This window comes from Pristis pectinata, chromosome 22 (genome assembly GCF_009764475.1).
Source record: "Pristis pectinata isolate sPriPec2 chromosome 22, sPriPec2.1.pri, whole genome shotgun sequence".
In the NCBI taxonomy this organism is placed as follows: domain Eukaryota; kingdom Metazoa; phylum Chordata; class Chondrichthyes; order Rhinopristiformes; family Pristidae; genus Pristis; species Pristis pectinata.
In genome coordinates, this window is record NC_067426.1 from 13,678,276 (window position 1) to 13,701,808 (window position 23,533).

Genomic DNA, 23,533 nt, shown 5'->3' on the forward strand with positions numbered 1-23,533 from the left:
ACTGTGTTGATCATAATGCCGATAAATTTTATCTCCTAATTTTTGTTTTGGGGGCGGGGGGAAATTGGGCAAGAACACTTTAAAAAAAAATTCATTATAGTGTTTTGCAACCAGAATCAGATGTTAAAGAGCCCTGCACAAGGCACCTCCCCCAGTTTTGTGCAGCTGCAGATAATCTGCTATTCACCATTCCCACAAGGCGTCAACTCTTAAAGGCAATGTCTCCATCAGATATAGACAGAATCCACACATGTAATAACTGCCAGGAAGGGTACAGAGGCTTCTGGCAAGAGGAAAGAAGTTCCTAAATTCAGTCAATGGGATGTTGATCTTCTAGTAAACCCGATAAGGGGATGTGCAGTGCTCATGGAAGAAAGGCATGCAGAATCATGCCAGGAAACCTACCACTCACAGACCTTGGCAGGAGATGGCTGGATGTTGTCTGGTTGCAGTGAGAATCCTTGAATGATGAAGTTCTTGGTGTGACTAGATACGTTGAGGTGAGCTGCCAAGCACTGTAAATGCTTTTTCACGCAGTTACACACACACACACAGCAATTCCATTCAAACCTGCCACACATTCACAAGGAGTATACATAGGGTGAACGCACATAGGATTCCACCCCCCCCCCCCCCAAGGAAGAGGAACTAAAACTACAACTAAAAATGAGGGTGGACTTTCACAGTGAACAGTAGGGTCCTGGGGAGTGATGGAGAACAGAGGGACCTAGGAGTACAAGTACAGGGTTCACTGAAAGTGGCATCGCAGGTAGACAGGGTGGTGGAGGAGGATTTTGGCACGCTGGCCTTCAGTCAGGGCATTGAGTATAGAAGTCAGGATGTTATGTTGCAGTTGTACAACGTTTCATACTGCTGCCTACATCCTGTCTGATTTGATCAGTGGCACACACTCTCATTGCTATTGCTGAAGCTGCATCAGCATGAAGAGATAGCTGCTGTACCTATCACCCATTTCATCTTTGTGGGGCCACGGAGGGAGACCAACTGTATCCCCTTCTTCACATGAAGGGATGGAGCAAGGGGGGGGGGTGTCAAAGTGGATAATGGAGGAAAGGGAGTGACAGGATGGGACAATGAAGGGGTGAGAGGAGCAGGGGTGGGAAGAAGATGGAAATGGTGACCACTAGCACACTGCATCATTGCACCAGGTCAGACCCTGGCACTGCAAGGGCTGAAGATATTAGAGAAACAGCTCACCTGGAAGGTTGACCAGGTACCAACAGGCTGAAGTCAAGCTGATAGAATCTGATGTGGGGGCTCACTGGAGGGAGATGTTCAACCATCTGTACTGGCCCAGTGGATTCAGTTAGCAGCCATGATTGGGAGATTTCCATTATGAAGTTGATGCAGATGCACACCAAGAAGGTGAGCCAGCATCTGATCTCTGCCAATTTTGCAACAGATGGTATTTCTAATGCAAATGGACACTATCCCTTTAAATTCATGCACCCATTGTGCATAAAAACTGGTGTGTGGGTCCAACTTCTGTGCAGTAACATTTGGTACAATCTACCATGCAGTCACCCAACCACTGGATTTTAGCTAATTTTATTCGCAATCACAGACAGCATGAAGATGTTCAGTCAAGTGTCCCATTGTCAGTAATGTCCCTTTATGTCACAAGTCTGGAATGTAGCATAATGTAATTCCAGTTGAACTGTGATTGACAAAAATGGTAAGTTTCACTCAAAAGGCCTGACACAGTATAGGTGATTCATTACTACCCCAGCGAGGCTCCCAGAAGAAGTGAGGCAGGTACATTACCAACATATAAAAGACACTTGAACAGGTATATGGATAGGAAAAGAGTTTAGAGGGATATTGGCCAAACACAGGCAAATGGGACTATCTTAGATGGGAATGTTGGTCGGCATGGACCAGTTGGGCCGAAGGGCCTTTTTCTGTGCTGCATGACTCGATGACTAACTGCTGTTAAAACAATTAGTGCAATAACATCTTTCAGGGCAGGAAACCTCTCAGGCTTCCAGTAAAAAGGTCACAATGTTCCAAGAAAATAATGCAACTTCAATATTACCAAAGCAGATTATCTTGTCATCTGTTATGGGAGCTTACTGTACACCCAAATGGCTGACTCACGTCTAAAAACTGTAACAGCAACTTCAAGAAGGCCTTCACTGACAGTTTTGCCATTGAGACATCCCGAGGGTGTATAAATTAGAGTCCTTACTTTCAAGTGACACTAATTCCACAAAATAAAATGATTGACTTTCAAGTTTAATACCCTCAGAAGATGTCATTGAGTTGTAGGGTCAATTAAAGAAGCCAAATCAGATCTGACTAGGAGTGAGGCATCAAATCCCTTCCTTCTCTTCTCCCAATCCTTCACTAAGACAAGCAAACAGATTAAAGCAAAGGCCGAGTCCTTGAAAACTATTATTGTCTAAGTTTAAAAGCATAAAAATACACTGTCAATTTCTGGTGTTAAATTTACATTAAATCATAAGAAAGATTTACAGTTATGTATAGAATGACAGTAGGCTTCATAATTCTGTCTCAGGTAGTGCTATGGGAGCACTTCAATTCCCACTGCATTGAGACACAAGAAGTAGGAGCTGCATTAGGCCATCTACTCCACCATCGGAGATGATCTTCAACCTCAGTACCATTTTCCTCTACTATCACCATGTCTCATTTATTCTGATTCTGTGATAATCAATCTGTTTACACCCCACCCTCCCCCCCAACACCATGGTCTTATCTTGTGCACCAGCCTGTTATGTGGCACCCTATTGAATACCTTCTGGAAATCCAAATTCACTCCACATATGTTCTCCCATATCATCTCGGCTAGTTAGATCCTTGAAGGACTCCAGCAAATTGGTCCAACATCATTTCTCTTTTGTAAAACTATAGAGTTGGTTTGATTGCACTGAGCTTTTCTAAACGACTACCTCTTTTATTCTTAATGATAGTCTTCAGTATCTTCCCAACCACAGGTATTAAGCTAACTGGGCTGTAGTTTCGCACTTTTTGTCACTCTCTCTCCTTTCTTCAACAAGGAAATCACATTCATAGTTTTCCAATCCACTGGCACCCTCCTGTGACTCAGTTTGTTTTAATATTACTTTTCAGTTGATTCTCATGATCAATTTTCTCCCCCGTTAACTTTTTAGTCCTCTGCTGCCGGTTCCTTAAATTTCCAGTCCTCTTGTCTACCACTAAGCTTTTGTCACTTTGTAGATTTTAGTTTTTAAATGTAATATTTTCCTTGACCTTCTGTGTTTACCAGAGGGTTCATTTTTCTCAATGAATCCATCTTTGTAATTGGGATAAATTTCTGCTGAGCATTGTGAAATAACTGCTTAAATATCTGCCATAGCTCATCTACGGACTTTTCCTTTAGTCTATTTTCTGAGTATGCTCCAAACTCTTCCTTAATACCTTTAGTAATTGCCCTTATTTAAACTGAGAATATTGGTTTTTAGACTGGGGTGTTTGTCTCAAACTATATCTGGAGTTCCACCTTGTTGACAATCACTAACTTCTAGAGTTTCCTTAACTACAAGATCTTTTATTAATCCTACCTTATCAACATGATCAAATATAAAACAGTCATTTCAGGTAGCACTAAGAAACAATCCCTTATGCACGCGACAAACTCCTCTTTCACAGTACCCTTTGCAGTTTGATTAGTCTGCTCTAGGAGAGATTGCAACCATTGGTTTGCTTATCATGTCAGTGGATTTGGAGGATTTTGCTGAAGCAGCATTTTTGGTACTTCTCCCATGCTTTGAGGCATGTCCAAAATGTACAGGAGGCCTGGGAACTTTGCACTGGCTGTGAGATCTTGCTCTTCACTCTTTTTCCTCAGAATGCAATAGGCCATGTCAGCACACTGAAGGCAGTAGTGAATTTCATCAGCGATGCCTGCCTTCATTGAGAGATGGCTCCTGGGATAGGAGAAATAGCACAGACTTTCTGCAGTCTTGTTATTGACTGTAATGATTGGGCAGTGGTGTTGTTGAGTAAGGGCTGATTGGAAGTAGAACTTTGTTAAGTGCAAGGTCCCATCTCTCATATCTGTGTACGAGTCAATGACTTGGAGCTCAGCCTCCAAACATGTGCACATGCAAGCCTCCACATACTGTGATGCAATAACTGAGGTTTTCTCTGGATCGTTGGAGGCTAGGCGAGACCTGATTGGAGTTTATAAAATTATGAGAGGCATTGATAGGGTGGACAACCAGCATCTTTTTACCAGGACAGAAATGTTGAATACTAGGGGGCATAGTTCTTAAGGTGAGAGGGGGAAAGTTTATAGGGGATGTGTGGGGCAAATTTGTTTTTACTCACAGTGGAAGGTGCCTGGAATGGGCTGCCGGTGGAAGCAGATATGATCATGGTATTCAACAGGCTTTTAGATAGGCACATGGATTTGGAGGGATATGTATCATGTGCAGGCAGAAGGGATTAGTTTAATTTGGCATCATGCTTGGCACAGATATGGAGGGTTGAAGGTCCTGTTCCCGCGCTGTCCCGTTCCACGTTGAAGTGACTTTGGTTCTGGAGTGGAGATGACAAGGTTGAATAGGTTCCCATCTGACCTGTAGATGAACTGCATCCCAGTGAGAACCTTGCTGAGGTGCAGCATTGTCAATTAAGATTGAGAAAAGTCTTGGAGTGATGACACAGCTTGACACTATTTTGTGTTAAAATGGAGTCTGATGGTTAAGAACATACTTGCATGCAATTGTATAGCAGGCACAAGATGGAGAAGAATTTTTGCATTTACCAAACCTGAAATGATTTTCCACCAAATCTCTCCATTTACAAGGTTGAGGCTTTTGTAACATCAAACACAAGGCCATGTTGATACATCTCCCTGCACTTCACTTGGAGCTGATGTGCAGTGAAGCTCGAGTCTATTTTGACTCTATATGGCTGGAGTCAGAATCCACACTAATTTGAGGACCTTTGGTGGTAGGGATGGTAATGTGCAGAAACAAGTCTATTGGGTTGCAGGTACTTGACACCACATTAGTGCAATCTTGCAGTCAATATCATTCAAGATCCTCTATACAAGGTACAATTGTTCAAGTTTTGGAAAGAAACCTTCTGGTGCATTCTCCAAATCAGCCTTCACATTAAAGAACCAGTTGGATTCTCTGTCAAACACCGACACCAAGTCAAAGTTCAGGCACAGGAACCACATCTTCATCATGTCCTTCCACAAGGGCATTCCATTGATCAAAATCCTTTTGTAGATCTAAACATTGAGTCAGAAACATGTCAATAAATTTAACAGTATTTTCTGTTTCTCTCGCACTCTTTGGCTAATCAGACAAGGTGAATTACAGAGGGAGACACAAGAGACTACAGATGCTGGAATATGGAGGAACTTAGCAGGCCAGACCACTGAGTTCCTCCAGCACCTGGTGATTTACACTTGTCACTTCCAGCACTGACCTCTAGATGTCACTGGACAGTAAGCTGAGACAGGTCATTTTTTAAAAAAACTCTCAGAACACAGCAACAAACAATCTGAAGGATCTCAGTGCGTCAAGCAGCATCTGTGGGAGGAAACAGTTTGTTGTCATTTCAGATCGAAACCCTGCATCAGGTTAAAGGCTTGCTATTCTCCCAGTTTGAATGGAGTACCTTCAGCTGAGTATTTTGTATTTACTCTTAATAAAATGCCCTTTAAATTAATGAATTGTGTACTTCATTTCAAAAAATTATATGCACATTTCAGAGTAGTCTTGATGCAGGGTTGCAACCCGAAACAGTGACAATTCCTTTCCTCCAATGCTGCTTGACCTGCCAAGTTCCTCCAGCAGATTGTTTGTTGCTCCAGATTCCAGCATCTGCAGTCTCTTGTGTCTCGCAGAACACAGTACTGCTCCCAAGGCCAGGCTGTCTTACCTATCCCAAGTCTCTGTAGTGAAAGTTCTCCCATTGTGCTGTGAGAAACATGCTTTGAGGATTTTGACTCAGTGGCAATGAAGGAATATTTATGGTTCACAGCTGGGAAGGTGGAGGTGATGCTTTTCCCATGCATTTGCTGCCCTCATCATTCCATGTGGCAAAGCTCATAGGTGGAGGAGTTGTGGGTGAAGGGGATCTGATCCATCAACTAGCAGTAACCGTTTATAGTGTGAAGGTCAGTAACTACAGGAGAGAAAGCCACAGGATAGACATTCCTCCATCATTGGTACACAGTGGCTTCAGTGTGCACCATCTGCAAAATGTATTGTGGTTATTTACTTAGGCTATGGCAGTGGCACATTCTAAACCCACAAGTTCTTCCACTAAAAAGGGAAAGAGCAGGTGTATGGGAATCCCACTAGCTGCAAATCCCCTTTTAAGTTGCGCATCATTCAGTCTTGGAAACATCACCAACCCTTTATCATCTCTCCTCATCTCTTCTCTCCTCCTCCATCAGGTAGGAGATACAGGAGCCTGAGGGCACGTACCACCAGGCTCGAGGACAGCTTCTACCCCACTTATAAAACTCTAACCTCAATCTACCTTGCTGTGACCTTGCACCTTATTGTCTACCTGCAATGCATTTCCTCTGTAGCTGTGACACTTTACTCTGTACAGTTATTGTTTTTACCTGTACTACCTGAATGCACTCTGTCCTAACTCAGTGTAACTGCACTGTGTAATGAATTGACCTGTATGATCAGTATGCAAGACAGGTTTTTCACTGTACCTCGGTACAAGTGACAATAATAAACTAATACCATCACTGGGTCCTGCATCCAGGAACTCTAACCAACATTTCCCAGGCACCTTCTCCAGAAAGACTGCAGGTGGTTCTTGAAGATGGCTTCAACTATTTTCCCCAGAGGACAATTAAGGATGGGCAATGTATGCAGAGGCTGTGTTAGCAAGATCCATATCCCATAAGCACACAAAAAGGTAATTAGAAAACAAAATGGAGTGGGGGCGCGACAAGAAGAGTGTGTTTTAAATAGAGTTATTATGACCCAAAAAGCACTGCCTGAACAAGGTGGTCGGAGCAGATTCAACAGTAACTTTCAGAAGGGAATAAAATGGTGGGGGTATTGGAAGAGAGCAGAGTGTGACTGGCTGAACAGCTCTTTGAAGAGCCAAGCACAGGATCAGTGGTCTGAATGTAGCAGTTTGTATGATGGTACGTTAGAAACCTACCCAGGTGTCTTTGCAAGAAGGCCATTGCTGCCTTATTGGTGATTTCAAGAGCCTTTAGAGGATCGATGGCTCCCCTCGTCTCAAATAACTTGCTGAGCAAATCTCCAGTCAGTAAAGTGAAGTCTGTATGGCTCTGATGTACTGACCCTCTGAAAGCAATAACCAGAGCAATTAAAGAATATTAGTCTTGATGTACAGAAAGAGGACAAGCGGCCCAACAATCCACCCTCTTTTACAAATGCCAAATCCAAACTATTGTTATCAGCCCACCTTACAACCACCAAACCACACAATGGTCATCTGGTAATGTTCAGTTGGCCATTCATCTTATTGTTCTTTGTAGGATCATAAAATTGCTGCCATGTTTATTCATGTAACAGTCACAGCACAAGTGTTTGAGGCATCACTTAGGAGGTACATAGAACAGTACACACAGGAACAGACCCTTTGGTCTATGTTTGTGCTGAGCATGATCATAAATTAAACTAAACCCATCTACTTGCACAGGATCCATATCCCTCCAGTCACTGCATGGTCGTGTGTCTGTCTAAATGTCTCTTCACACCACTATAGTGTCTGCTTCCACCACCATCCCGGTAGGCACATTCCAGGCACCTACCATTCTGTTAAAAAAAAATAGATGCCGAACATCTCCTTTAAAGTTTCCCCCCACTCTCACCTTAAAGCTATGTCCTTTAATACTTGACATTTTAACCCTGGAGAAAAATGTAGTAGAAGGCAGTTATGTTACAGAAAGTCTGCAATTCTTTCTGCATCCATAATTCAATCATACTTTGGTGACACATTTTCCCTCCCCTTCCAACCTGTATGCTCCCTTGCAAGTGGAACCTTTCCCCTTGGTGAAGAATTCAAAGAAGTGGATTACCTCTACAACTCTTAAAATTTTATTAACCCAATTCAGTAGATTTAAGTCATCTATCTTATTATCTTTCTCAGAGTTAATGATTAACAACAGTCTTGGATGGACACAGGGGCGTAGGAAGGAATTCCAATTGCCTTGACCCCAAGCTCTAAAGACAGAATGTTCGGTGGTAGAGCAAAATCTATGATGTACAGGAGGCCAGAATTTAAGAAGCACAGATTTGGGAAGATTTCAGAGCTTGTAGAGATGTCTAAGATAGGGAGTAGTAATAGCATGATTTTAAAATGAAGGCACTGACTCTGTGTCATGTTGGGCTGGTAGAGGTACCAATTCTTCAATAAAGCCGATTCTAATTCATTATCCTCTTTCATTGTAAGAAATGCTGCCTCTGGGATGAGAATGACAATAGTTAGAGTAAGTCAAAATGCTGGAGATTGGACTAGCAGGAAAAATAAAAAGCTCCTTTTGCAACCTGGAGTCCAAAGCACTTTTTGAAGTATTTTTTAATCATTATAATGTCAGCCAAACTGCTCACAGGAACGAGATAATGACCAGATAAATTGATTTTGTGACGTTGATATTGACCAGCACACTTCAAATAGTTCATGGGTCCTTTTACACCAACCTAGAGAGTTGATAGGACATTGATTTAATGCTTCATCCATAAAAATCAGACATCCAACATTGCATTGTCCCTCAACAGAGAAGTGATGTATCAGCATGGATTTTTGAGAGAATTATAGTAACACAGGAACATGAGGAAGAGGAGGAGGAGGAGGAGGAGGTTATTCAGCTCCCTGAGCCATTTACCTAGCCTATGATGGATCTGAACTTCAGCTCCATTAACTTGTTTTGGTTCCGTATCATCAGGTAAAAAGCTATTGCCCTTGGTTGTGAAAATATCAATTGTCCTCAAGCATCTGTAGTCTTTAGGGGAAGGAAAGTTTCAGACTGTCATGATCTGTTGGGTGAAGACCACTTCCTGACTTTCCACCTAAGTGACCCAACTCTAACCTCCATGTTCCCGATAGTCCCACCTGAGGCAAAAATTCCATTTTTGTCCTTCTGAACTTTTCCAATTTAAAAATGCAACCTTTCACCAAATTCATGGCCAATTTCTGCACCTCCAAAAAGGAGGCCACACATCTTCTGGTTTTGCAACATACAGTCTTCTGAGGGGTTGGTATGATCACAGTGCACCGTGGTGCTACTTATGGGGTGATGCCAGTGTACATAAAGAGATAGAATAAACATATTTGCATTATAACATGACTTTTATGATCTGGGACATTCCATTGTAAATTAGAAAATAGACAGCCAATTTGTACACAACCACCTCCCACAAAAAGCCACGTTAATAATCAGATAATTAGTGTTGGCTGAGGGATAAGGATGGGGCACTGCACTTAAACCTCCCCTTTCCACAGGCATGGGTATCCTCAACCCTTTTCCATGGCTGCTCAAAATTCCTGGGCATCCCTACCATAAACTGGTGGCTTTGGACAGACACGCCATAAACCCCACTGTCCCCATTTCCTCACCACTCAGCAACACTGTTCCCTAACCCTGTTGATTCCAGACAGACTTACCTTGGAAATATTTATGGTATCAAAGCTTTAATTTTCCACCCATGCCCTAAAACTTTATATCTTTTGGTTTCTTCTAGCTTCCATTCTAAATCTCTTGCACTTAATCTTGTACATTTGGCTGCTTTTTGACCCTATGGCTATTGAAAACAATCTGCTTCCACATACCTCATCTCCTCCAACACAATTGGAAAAGCTTTTACTTTATTGCTCCCTAACTTTTGTTTCAAGTATTTCCATTCCCTGACACCAAGTGGTACCCCAGACAATCTGTACTAGACTCTTTCTGTAGTATCGAGTGCAGACAGATTTTACCTCTCTCTGTACTTACAATATGGTGATAATCTTGAGATCATTGTTAGTGGACTGTAGCCTCTTCATCTTCGCAATGCTATCCTGTGTCTGGAATTTTTCAGAGTTAATGCAAAACACAGGACTGAGGTCCTTGGAATAAATGTCTTCTGCCAGTGGGAACATCCAGCTATCCAAAGCCACTGCACACCTGCAGGAAAGGAGCACACTTAGAAGGAGCAGGGCCTTGGGAAATTGCAGCCATGTTCCTCACCAATGGAGATGCTTTGGTATGACAGATAACGAGACACTATCGACAGGTGTGTCCAATTAAACACGCTGTACTCAAACTGCAAGTTTGTAATAAGCCGACCAATAGGTTTTAGATTCTGTTATAGACATCACGGCCTCATTTTATGGCAGGAAGCTGGCATACCACATCACCTTGCTGAATTCTTGGGGGTAACATATTTCTGGTGGCAGCTTTCCTTGATTGCACTTTTCTGCTGATGCGGTGACGGAGACCAAAGCACTATACGTACCTGAACCGTTTATCCTTGGCAGCAGCCAGAATCGATGTGGAACCTCCAAAGGAATGGCCCATCACTGCAACCCTCTGTAGATCAATGCAGCCCTGCAGTAAAACAGAGTACCATCTTAAGTTCTCAGCAACATAGCCCCCTCTGATGCAATGAGTGAAGGACACTGATGCAATTCTCAATCCCTGCTGTAATAACTGCCCTCAACCACGAGGTGGAACTGCAGGTGGATTTTTACACAATTGTTACTAGAATCCTTATTGTAGGAACATATGCTTATAAAAAAACTGGGCCCACTTTTGCCCTTCAATCTAAATCTCTCTTCCAATATCCAGACCTTGTTGCACAATCTCATGTAATCAGCAAACATTTTACAGAACTGAAGTATTAAGGAGAACTAGCAGTGGATCTCAGTGAGCTATTTCCCTCAAAGTCCCACCAGACTGACACCCTCCTCCAAATTTAAAAGCTCTTAATTGACTACACCTCAGAGTTTCAACCCGACCAACTCAAGAGTTCTAGTGGGTAGCACTCTTACTTCGGAGTCAGAAGGTTGTGGGTTCAAGTTCCACCCCTGCAATAAGGAAGACTTACACTGTCCAAGGTGATGGATGAAAAGTTAAAATACGGTCCTATTTATGTCTCAGATAGACACAAGTAATTCCATGGCACACTTTCAAAGAAATTGTGGAGTTCTGACCAGTGTCCTATCTAATCATTGATAACAAATTACATTCTCATTTGTAGTACTATAGTCAGTTGTCATGTTTCCTACATAACACAATGGCTACACAAATAGGATTTTTATAAAGCACTTTGGGACATTACAGGGTTGCAAAAGGCACAATAGACTAATTTTGCATGTTCCTCCTTCTCCCCCCTCTTGCACTTGATACTTGCCCCTTTGTTCTCCTATCTGACACCCCCTGTAAAATGACCCCACTGTGATAAGACTATTGAACAGTTCCCTTATACAATGAAATGGACTATGACCTCACGATCTACCTTGTTGTGACCTTGCACCTTATTGCACTGCACTTTCTCTGTGGCTGTGACACTTTACTCTGTACTGTTATTGTTTTTACCTGTACTACATCAATGCACTTTGTACTAACTCAATGTAACTGCACTGTGTAATGAATTGACCTGTACAATCGGTTTGTAAGACAAGCTTTTCACTGTACCTCGGTACAAGTGACAATAATAAACCAATACCATTTCAACTCATTGAGGGAGAGAGGCAGCAGTGCCAGGGTTGGACCTCTTGCTCTTGATATACCCACCTTCAGAACAGAGAGGGCCAAGTTATCGAGAAGAGCGTTTTTGATGGGCGTCCCACTGTTAATATCTGCAAGAACATCCAAAACCCGGCCACATTCCTCCACTCGCTGAGACAGCTAAGAGAGGGAGGAGGCAAAACAATGTGGATTAATTGAGTTTGATACAGTGCCTTAATATTTTGTTAGCGGTAAGACTTTAGGAACTGTGGACTTGGGTATCTGCCTGCACCGATCAATGAAAGCTAGTTCACAGGTGTAAAATGTAAGTAAAAGGCAATTTGGACCTTTCAATGAAGGTGTAGTGCACAGGCATCTAAGACAGGCTTCAGCTGTACTGATCCTTATTCAACCGGAGTACTGAGCAGAGCTTTGAGCATTGCATTATCAGGATACGCTGCCCTTGATGTCTTCTTTGAAAATTATTATTCAACTGACCAGAGAATGAAAGAAATGGGATTCTCCCATGGAGAAAATACTTGTGCTGATTTGACAGCTCAATAGCCACTTTTTCATTGTACACGACTCCAGATCTGCTCTGCTGCAGTACTGGATTCAGCCACCAGGTGTCAGGGGTGCAGTTTTTCCACAGATTCCATCGACTTGCCTGGTATTGGAATATTAAACTAGTTAACCAATAGGTCACAATATCTTACCTCAGCAAGATGGACGGCCATACCTACTGCATTTTTTCCTAGCTGCACTATTTATAGCACAGATTGAGACCATTCACCAGAATGGTATCAAGGCTTAAATTCTGATGGCCTGGCTGGAGGAATTAAGTTCATATTCCCTCAGACTTAAAAAGTTGAGCATTGAACATTTTAAAACCTTCTACCAGATCAAAGGATTTGTTAGTTTAGGTACAGAGAAACTATTTACACTGGTGGGAAAAGAAACAGTAAGCGGGAACGTGTTAGCATCAGGCAAAAGGGGAATAGGGCTGAAATGATTGCCACAAGAGGACACAGGTTCAAGGTGCTGGGGAGTGGGCACAGAGGAGATGTCAGGGGTAAGTTTTTTTACTCAGGGAGTGGTGAGTGCGTGGAATGGGCTGCCGGCAATGGTGGTGGAGGTGGATACGATAGGGTCTTTTGAGAGACTTTTGGAATAGGTACATGGAGCTGAGAGAAATAGAGGGCTATGGGTAAGCCTAGTGGTTTCTAAGGTAGGGACATGTTCGGCACAACTTTGTGGGCCGAAGGCCCTGTATTGTGCTGCAGGTTTTCTATGTTTCTAGATATCTCTACCTCTTCTGCCTGACCCTGTCAAAAAGCAAACAACTGTGGATCCTGGCTGAAAACTGGAGCCTTTGTGATGGGGATTATTGTTTTAAAAATCTGCTGAGGGTATCAAAGAACATGGAGTAGATGTGGGAAAGGGAGGCAAGTTACATCTCAGCTGTAATCTGACTGAATGGCAGAACAGGCCTGTTGGGCTCAAAGGCCTCCACCTGAACCTCTGATCCCTTAACCATAATTTTTCCCAGTGATAAATACCAGCTTCTCTCGTATCCTCCCCTCTCTGAAGAAACAGATCAAAGAGTCTCTTGAACTCTCATTCCTGAATTAATTAGTCCACTTCTCTATTAACCTTTGAAAACAGTTCATCTGACTGCACGTCTTACTCCTGACTTTCTAATCTTTGACAACCATGCCCTGGCTTTCAAAACTGTTAAGGCTGCTTTAATAAACAGCTATATTTTTATTAAAGAGGCAGAAGGAAAATTAACATATCCCCTGCAAAATTATGGAGCAACTCAAACTAACAGATTAAAGTCAATGAGATCAATGTGATTGTGGTGCAGTTGGTCTATCCTGGTCCTTAATAGAACTGCAGCATTTCAAACAATCAGCCAGACCATTCTCCACCAATATCTCTTCCCATCCATTTGGACAAGTGACTTCAGTCAGTTGGTTCCATTCCAATATATCTGGGCATACGAGTATACTTTAGATGGGTATCTTGGTCAGCATGGATTGGTTAGGCTGAAGGGCTCATTTCCCTGCTGTATGACTATATCCAGTTGCAGCCAAAGAATCCCTTGCAATGGCTTATCTTCCCTTGCCCACAACGTTACCTCTAGTGAACTTCAAGGATCTCTTCTTGGTTCTTTCTATCTGCTGTCCCTCAGCAGCACTGCCCAAAAAACACACCCTCAGTTTCGACATGCACACTAGTGACATCCAGCACTATTCTACTCCCACCTCTCCTGAACCTTTCACTGTCTTGAAATGGGCAATCTGTTTGTCTAGCATTCAAGACTGGAGGAGAAAAATCTTCCTTCTGCTGAATATTAGGGAGATGAAGACCAATCTTCATTCCCCATCGCAAACCTCATTCTCCACCCCTCTCGCTACTGAATAGAGTTTGCCACATTCGACTCAGTTGACCATCAAACCATAGATGCCACATCCAAGATACTGTTTACACCTCAATTACATCATCCAATTTTAACCCCACCTCAGCACATCTGTTGCTGAAACCTTCATCCATGCCTTTGGTTCTTTGAGATTACGCTGTCCCAGCACATTCCTGGTTAGCCACCCTCCTGCTACCTTCCTAAATTTATCAACATTCTACTGCCCATGTCCCAATTCACATAATTTTAAAGATGAGCAGGGACTGCTCCTGGAGCCTGTGGTCAGTATCATTGTTCATGCATAGCAAGCTGTTTGTGGGAGTTGGATGATCTCTAATAGACAGGGCATTTTTAATGCAACTTAACCACAGTGCAAAAAAATTAATTCACTGGTTGTAAACCACTTTGGCACATCCTGAAGTCACAAAACCTCCAAGGCAGATAGTGAAGACATCACTTAAAAGATAATGGTTTGTTCTGCTTAAGTCTAAAGATGCACACTGAGTTCCCAATGGCTAATATTCTGCGGAACAGACTTGGAGTTCTCAGATGTCAGTTTAGAAACTGACAGAGGCCACAAGTCTGCAGCCATGGATGACAATTAAAACTAATCCTCTAAATCAGCTGTGATATGGATTGGTAATCCTGCTTCTGCTTCAAAATACATCTTCTGCAAATTTCCTCATCCATTGGCAGAAATGACACATGAACAATTCTACTGGATTGCTATGCAAATATCAAAATGTTTAAAAACACCTGCTCATTCCGAAGGGAGAATTCCTCTTCACTCGCATTCAGCTTTCTGATTGGTAGCCAGACTTCCTCCAGGTCAGACTGAGTGTCTTCAGACAGCTGCTCCACACGTGGTTTGAAAAAATAGGTACAGGCAGCTGATTCATCCCTGATTCAAAACAAAATAAGAAACATTTGAAATAACTCAAAGCCTGAGCAACAATTTCAAACAAACTCATGTACATAAACTCAAACACTCTCAGAGCATGTACAACATGGGGCTAGACGGAGCAGGCATGGTAGTGTAGTGGTTAGCGTAACGCTATTACAGTGCCAGTGACCCGGGTTCAATTCTCGCCGCTGTCCGTGAGGAGTTTTGTAGCGGTTGCTACCGCGGAACGAACACAAGACACTAGTCGTAGAGTTTCAGAACAGAACTGGTTTATTTTTCCGCCTTGCGCGGGCCTTTTAAGGGAGCCTGTTCCCGCCCACTCAAAACGGCAATGACATATATGCCACGTCAGCAAACCTTTTCCGCGCCTGGGTTCTCCCTGTCGCTTGGGGAAGACGAAGGCCCACCGCCATCTTGGGCCTCACCGATTCAACGATGCGCGACCCGACCGCCGAGCCGGTTCGCTTGCTCGGACGGTGAGTCGCTACACACCCCCCCCCCCCCCCCCCCCCGAACCGACGATACGGTCCCCAAGGTCCACGGGCTGTGTTAGCCGCTGCTTAGGAGGTCGGCCTCTGCGTCGCGGCGCTGGAACCTCGACCAGTTGTTGCAGATCTAAATGGGCCGGTTTGAGGCGGTCCGTCATGAAGACCTGTTCCTTGCCCCCGATGTCCAAAATAAAGGTGGACCCATTAGTCCTGATGACTCAGAATGGCCCCTCATATAGTCGTTGCAACGGTGCCCGAGGTGTGCCCCTGCGAACGAAAACAAACCTACAGTCTCGTAGTTCTTTGGGCTTACAGGACGGGGCTTGACTGTGCCGCGAAGTGGGAATCGGGGCCAAGTTGCCGAGCCTCTCACGCAGTCTTTGCAGGACTGCCGTGGGTTGTTCCCCTTGGTCCCGAAGGGAGGGTATGAAATCCCCTGGGACGACCAGGGGCGCTCCGTACACGAGTTCAGCTGACGAAGTGTGGAGGTCTTCTTTGGGGGCAGTGCGTATGTCGAGCAGGACCCAAGGCAGTTCGTCGACCCAGTTAGGACCCTGCAAGCGGGCCATCAGGGCTGATTTCAGATGGCGGTGGAAATGTTCCACTAACCCGTTTGATTGAGGGTGGTAGGCCGTGGTGGTGTGCAGCTGCGTCCCCAGCATGTTTGCTAATGCAGACCAGAGGCCGGAGGTAAATTGGGTGCCTGTCTGAAGTGATGTGGGCTGGAACACCAAAACATGAGATCCAAGTTGTGAGCAGTGCCCGGGCACAGGAATCAGTCGTGATGTCAGATAGAGGGGTTGCCTCTGGCCACCTCGTGAACCGGTCAACGATGGTAAGCAGGTACCGGGCCCCTCTTGAAACTGGTAGAGGGCCTACGAGGTTGACGTGGATGTGGTCGAACCTTCTACGGGTAGGCTCGAACTGCTGTGGCGGGACCTTGGTGTGTTGTTGGATTTTCGATGTCTGGCAGTGCTGACAAGTCCTGGCCCACTCCCTGACCTGTTTGCGCAGGCCATGCCAGATGAACTTGCTGGCGACCAGCCGGACACTCGATCTGATGGACGGGTGTGCCAACCCATGTATCGAATCGAAAACGCGTTTCCGCCAGGCTGCAGGAACTATAGGGCGGGGTTGACCTGTTGCGATGTCGCAAAGGAGGGTCTGCTGACCAGGACCAGCTAAGAAATCTTGGAGCTGCAGGCCCGAGATTGCGGTTTTGTAGCTGGGCAGTTTGTCGTCAGCTTGCTGTGCGTCAGCCAGGGCCTTGTAGTCGATACCCAGGGACAGGCTGTGGATGGTTGGTCTGGAAAGTGCGTCAGCAACGACATTGTCCTTCCCGGAGACATGTTGGACATCCGTTGTGAATTCAGAAATGTAGGACAAATGTCTCTGCTGACGAGCTGACCAGGGGTCAGAGGCTTTGGAGAAGGCGAAGGACAAAGGCTTATGGTCAGTGAAGGCGGTGAAAGACCTGCCCTCCAAAAAGTACCGGAAATGCCGGACTGCCAGGTACAGCGCTAGAAGTTCCTGATCAAAAGCACTGTATTTCAGTTCGGGTGGTCTAAGGTGCCTGCTGAAAAATGCCAAGGGTTGCCAACTGCCTTCGATTAGTTGTTCCAGTACTCCACCGACCGCGGTGTTGGATGCGTCCACCGTGAGGACAGTTGGGACGTCTGTCCTAGGGTGCACAAGCATCGTGGCGTCTGCCAGGGCGTCCTTGGCCTTAACAAAGGCAGCCGCAGCCTCGTCGTTCCAGGCGATGTCCTTGCCCTTACCAGTCATCAGCGCGAACAAAGGGCGCAGGATACGGGCTGCTGCAGGGATGAACCGATGGTAAAAGTTGACCATCCCCAGGAATTCCTGTAGGCCTTTGACCGTGTTGGGGCGGGCAAAATGGCGGATAGCGTCCACCTTGGCAGGTAGGGGTGTTGCTGTCGCTGGTGATTCTGTGGTCGAGGAAATCGATAGAGTCAAGCCCGAATTGGCACTTGGCCGGGTTGATTGTGAGGCCGAAATCACGGAGACTGGAATACAGCTGGCGGAGGTGGGAAAGGTGTTCTTGGTGGTCACGGCTGGCGATTAGTATGTCATCTAAGTAAATGAACACGAAGTCCAGGTCTCGGCCTACAACGTCCATCAGCCGCTGGAACGTCTGCGCGGCGTTCTTAAGGCCGAACGGAATTCGAAGGAACTCGAAGAGGCCGAATGGGGTGATAATCGCAGTTTTGGGGACGTCATCCGGGTGGACCGGGATTTGGTGGTATCCTTGAACGAGGTCCACCTTGGAGAAGATGCGGGCCCCATGTAGGTTGGCTGTGAAGTCTTGGATGTGAGGGATGGGGTAACGGTCTGGGGTGGTGGCATCATTCAGCCTGCGATAGTCGCCGCAGGGCCTCCACTTGCCAGTGGCTTTGGGGACCATGTGCAGGGGGGAGGCCCAGGGGCTGTCTGACCTGCGAACAATCCCCAGCTCCTCCATGCGACGGAACTCTTCCTTTGCCAGGTGGAGCTTGTCTGGAGGTAGTCATCGTGCTCGGCCATGAAGTGGTGGCCCTGTGGTAATGATGTTGTGTGGCACCCCGTGTTTGGGCATAGAATTCATAAACTGAGGTGCCAAAACTGATGGGAATTCGGCTAGGAGCTTGGTGAACTCATTGCCGGGCAGGAAGATGGAGTCCAAGTGCGGGGCTGGTAGGCTGGTTTCTCCCAGGGGGTAGGTCTGGAAGGTTCTGGAGTGGACTAGCTGTTTCCCCCGCAGGTCGACTAACAGGTTGTGGGCCCGAAGGAAATCGGCTCCTAGGAGTGGTCGGGCGATGGTGGCAAGGGTGAAGGTCCAGGTGAAACGGCTGCCGCCGAATTGTAACTGAAGTGTACGGGTACTGAAAATCCGTATCGTTGTGCCATTTGCGGCATTGAGTACCGGACCTTGTTGCCTGTTACGAGTGTCGTGGCCGGTCGGGGGCAAAATACTGACCTCTGCTCCGGTATCGACGAAGAAACGCCGCCCGGACTGCTTGTCCCGAACGAATAGGAGGCTTTGTCGGTGGCCAGCCGCCGTAGCTGTTAGCGGCGGCTGGCACTTCCCTGACTTGCAGGGTGGGCGGCATCGACAGGCCTCTGCGCCCCACCTTTGATGGTAGAAACACAGTTAGTTGCCATTGTCGTCGTCTGTGTTTCTGGGGTGTGGTCGCCCAGATGCTGGGCCTGGTTTAGGCGGGCGTTGGGCTCACGGCCTGGCAATTTGGCCGATGGATGAACCGCGCTCGCGTTTGGCCTTCCACCGGACATCTGCCCGGGCAGCCACCTCACGCAGGTTGCTGAAATCAGTGTCGGCCAACAGCAGGTGAATGTCATCGGGTAGTTGTTCGAGGAAGGCCTGTTCGAACATTAGGCAGGGCTTGTGTCCTTCGGCCAATGCCAGCATCTCATTCATTAGGGCAGATGGGGATCTGTCCCCCAGGCCATCGAGATGAAGCAGGCGAGTGGCACGCTCACGACGGGAGAGGCCGAAGGTCCAAATCAGAAGGTCTTTGAAAGTTGGGTACTTATCCCCCTCCAGAGGAGACTGGATGAAGTCATTAACCAGGGCGGCTGTCTCTTGGTCCAGAGAGCTGACCACATGGTAGTACTTTGTGGAGTCGGAGGTGATCTGCCAAAGGTGGAATTGCGCTTCGGCCTGGTCAAACCAGACACTGGGACGAAGCGTCCAAAAGGTGGGCAGCTTGAGTGCCACTGTGTTGGATGCTGCGTTGTCGTCCATTGTGCAGGTCCAAAATCCGTTTGGACAGTCGGGGTCACCAATGTAGCAGTTGCTACCACGGAACGAACACAAGACACTAGTCGTAGAGTTTCAGAACAGAACTGGTTTATTTTCCCGCCTTGCGCGGGCCTTTTAAGAGAGCCTGTTCCCGCCCATTCAAAACAGCAATGACGTATACGCCACGTCATCAAACCTTTCCCGCGTGCGGGTTCTCCGTCGCTCAGGGAAGACGAAGGCCCACCGCCATCTTGGGCCTCGCTGATTCAACGACGCGCGACCCGACCGCCGAGCTGGTTCGCTTGCTCAGACGGTGAGTCGCTACAGTTTGTACGTTCTCCCCATGTGTCTGCGTGGGTTTCCTCTGGGTGCTCCGGTTTCCTCCCACATTCCAGAAGGTGTACAGGTTAGGAAGTTGTGGGCATGCTATGTTGGCGCCGGAAGCGCGGCGACACTTGTGGGCTGTCCCCAGAACATGCCACACAAAAGATGCATTTCACTGTGTGTTTCGATGTACATGTGACTAATAAAGATATCTCACTTCTTAGATATGGATGAAGCTCCTTCACCACTGCTTCCTCAAACACTCTCCAGTCATATCTCACAAGGTGATAGATATGGTGTGAAGTTACTTCTCCACTAACCCATCAAATATTCCCACAAAGTTTAGGCACAGAATACCCTCTCCCAGGGGTGTCACAGTGCTAGAAGCCCCAGGGGATGTCACCCTGTTACAATGCTTTGATGGTCTCTCTGGAACAATGGGAAGCCAGTGAGCCCCCTTACGTGTGTTCACTAATACGAAAGCAGTGCCACAACCTCCTTAGAGACACCAACCTGTGCTCAACTGCAGCAACAACAAACCCCTGGGATGCCATTTCGAGGCAAATGGAAGAGTACAATGTCCTGTGTCAAGAAAGAACAAAACAATGAGATGCTATCATACCATGTCCTTCAGAGTGCATCATTACAGTGTACCCTCCCCATCAGAAAAGGTTTGAGAACAATAACTAAAAGACGGAAAGACAGAAATAATATTCTTACACTCACACAAGAGGAGCGAGCAGAAAGTGCAGCAGCCTTGATTCAGTAGGTGAGCGAGTTCCTCTGATCAGGAACTTGCTACCACACAGAGACTGTGCAAAGGAGCAAAGATGCATGTAAAAGGGAAGCTAAATGTGCACTTGAAGGAGGAAACAACAGAAAATCACTGCTCAGAACTGTAAATAAATCTGGTTGCTATATTTATTGAAAAGATGCAAAGCTACTGACAAAAATACAAAAACAACTACCAAGAAGATGCCAGAAATGAGTGTATATTACAGAAGAGTATTGTTCTGAGCAATGGACCATAAATACAAGGTGATCAGTAATAAATCTAGGAAGAATTTTGACAGAGACCTTTTATGCTTGTAATGATCTGGAAGGCATGCAAAACAAAGTTTTTCACTGCATCTCAGTACATGTGACAATAATAAACCAATTATTCAGAAGGTGGATAGATCATTGAACTCACTGTTATAAGGCGATTGGTATAGTTACATCGATAGAAGTTAAATTAGCAGAAGGAAGAAAGGATTATATTGGGGTGAGATGAAGAAAGGGAGGAGCTCAATGATCACCATGGACCTGCAGGATAGAATGTCCTGTTTATGCCTCAAACACAAGGTAAAGAATGTCCCAGCTTAGAGGATGCAGGATGGGAAAGAAGAAAGTGAGCAAAAGGTGATGGGGTGATGTGCAATGAAGCAAAAGAGGGAGCAAGTGAGGAAGAGACGCGGTTGTCCAGCAGGTAGTGCAGCCTCAACAGCCCCCAGTAAACCAGGTTCAATTCTGATCTCAGGTGCTGTCCACATAGAGTTTGCACTGTGACAGTGTGGTTTTCCCCCTGGTGCTCTAATTTCCACTCACATGCCAGATGTGCTGGTTGATAGGTTTATTGGCTACCTTAAATTACCCCTGGTGTAGACAGGTGGTCAGAGAATCAGTGGAATGTAGAGGCACATTAGAAAGAATAGGTTGGAGGAAAACAAATGCAGGAATGGGATTGATGGGATGTTCTGAGAGCAGGCAGAGGCTCAACAGGCCTTCTAGGATGCAAGGAAATATGAAATACGAGAACAGAGAAGCAGGAGTGCTGGGAGAGCAGGCAAGTGAATTAAAACTGAAAATAAAAAGAATGAGAAACCAAAAGGTGACAGACAGGCAAAAGAAACAAAAAAAAACACAATTGAGGCCAGGTGAGAAAGAATGAGGTCAACTGGTAGACCTATACCAGACCCATAATGCAAGGTGGAGAAGCCCATCCGTAGACAGGGAACTGACAGAAGTTAGAGTTCAGATATGTGTGATCACACTCTACCTGAATGCCCCAAGGCCATGTGAAAATATAATCAGTGGGTATTTCTCCACAGCTCTGAAAGGAGCATTCCATCCAACTGGGATTGAATAATAACCTAAAGGATTTAATAAATAGGGCACAAAAAATTTACACTGAATTGAGATGTAGGATTCATTATTAAAGCTCATTTTCCAGCATATCTAGTCTCCAGAACTGTACTATAGTTTCATTTTAAAATTGCAAAAATACTTGCTCCTAATTGACAATAATATGCATACTCAAAATGAGGCTTTGATGCCTACTTAAGCAATTCTTGCAACAATGGCTCAGATTTCTTTCCTCCCCTCTAGGCAGAAATTGCCACCAAGCCCAAATTCATGGCCTACCCAACTCCAGGTTATCAAAGCAAAAAAATCCAAATGTTGGACATCTGAAATTGCGAATGAAAGGTAGTTAACCTTAAATATTATTTGTCTCTCTCCCCACAGATGCTGCCTCTATCCAACATTGTCTACTTTCATTTCCATGTTCCCAGACCATGTTTTGTGTCTCTTTGTTTTCACCTCTTGTTGGGCAGTGAAAGCAAACTCCCATAGCTCAGAACCAACACTGCAAGGGGAGGGGAATGGCTCTAACAGAGCAGTAGGTTTCCAATTAAAATGGAACCATCAGTTCTGCAGGTCTTTTCGTTTCTCATCCAGTGAGCTGCCTCACTTGGTGGTAAATTTTCATTCATGCCAGCATTTGTTCTGTACTCGACCATTCCAATCCTTCACGATTTGGCATCTCCAGTAAACCTAAACCCATTCAGCAGAATCTTGATTGTAAAGTTCTCATCCATTTGCTCTTACCTCTCAAAGGCCTCACTGTGCTCTTGTCTTTGTAGAGGATGGCAAATCTCTGAAATTCTTTACCTCAGAGGGTTGTGGAGGCTAGATCATTGGGGATACCTTTTGAAAGATCAGGGAATTGAGGGCTATGGGGAGCTGGCAGAGAAGGCCTGGGGCAATCAGCTCTGATCATATTAAGTGGTGGGGCAGGCTTGAAGGCCTTAGAGGCTTACTCCTACTCCTATGATGATCTTATGTCCTATAACCTTCTGAGAACTCTTGTACTCAATCTCTGGTACCCTGATCATCCTCTATTTTAATCATTCAACTCAGTTCAGTTGCCAGGACCCCAAGCTCGAGAAATCCCTCCCTTATCCCCACTACTACTAGTTTCTCTTTAAAGTCTCCAACCTCTCTGGTCAAGCTTTTGATCACATTATAATAGCTCCTTATGCTGTTTGGTCTCAACTTGCATTCAGCTTTGGTCACCCCTTTATAAGGATGTGGAGATTTTGGAGAGGGTGCAGAAGAGGTTTACCAGGATGCTACCCGGATTAGATGGCATGTGCTACAAGGAGAGGTTGGACAAACTTAGGTTGTTTTCTCTGGAGTGGCAGAGGCTGAGGGGAGATTTGATGGAAGTTTATAAGATTACGAGATAGATGGGTAGACTGTCAGTATCTTTTTCCCAGGGTCGAAATGTATAACACTGGAGGGCATGCATTTAAAGGTGAGAGGGGCAAGTTTTTTTTAAAAAACAAACAGTGGTGGGGTGCCTGGAATGCACCGCCAGGGGTGGTAGTGGAGGCATATATGATAGAGGCATTTAAAAGTCTTAGATAGGCACACGAGAATGGAGGGATATGGACATTGTGTAGGCAGAAGGGATTAGTTTAGTTAGGTGTTTAATTAGTTCGGCACAACACTGGGGGCTCAAGGGGCTGTTCCTGTGTTATACTGTTCTATGTTTTAAAATCTGTTTAATAACATTCCCGAATTGGGACATTTTGCTACATTAATCCCAGGGAAAGATGGGTATTGGAAGGAGAGGTGGAAATAGGAGGAAAGGGGAAAATTTCTCTCCCATCCCCTCAGGTGCTCCAAACCATTCCAG

At 45.4% G+C, this 23,533-nt stretch overlaps 1 protein-coding gene across 2 annotated transcripts in view; it reads right to left on the bottom strand.

The window, feature by feature from the left end:
* Positions 1-2,739: 2,739 nt before the first annotated feature.
* Positions 2,740-23,533, bottom strand: part of LOC127581652 (platelet-activating factor acetylhydrolase 2, cytoplasmic-like) — a 35,035-nt gene continuing 14,241 nt past the window's right edge. For both annotated transcript variants that reach the window (XM_052036224.1, XM_052036223.1), the window contains exons 4-11: positions 21,611-21,704; positions 20,086-20,154; positions 14,853-14,997; positions 11,741-11,854; positions 10,461-10,552; positions 9,959-10,129; positions 7,159-7,307; positions 2,740-5,248 (exon numbers count right to left, since the gene is read on the bottom strand). In XM_052036224.1, coding sequence (XP_051892184.1) covers positions 5,169-5,248; positions 7,159-7,307; positions 9,959-10,129; positions 10,461-10,552; positions 11,741-11,854; positions 14,853-14,997; positions 20,086-20,154; positions 21,611-21,704 — 914 coding nt within the window. In that variant the 3' untranslated portion in view covers positions 2,740-5,168. The remainder of the gene's footprint in view (positions 5,249-7,158; positions 7,308-9,958; positions 10,130-10,460; positions 10,553-11,740; positions 11,855-14,852; positions 14,998-20,085; positions 20,155-21,610; positions 21,705-23,533) is intronic.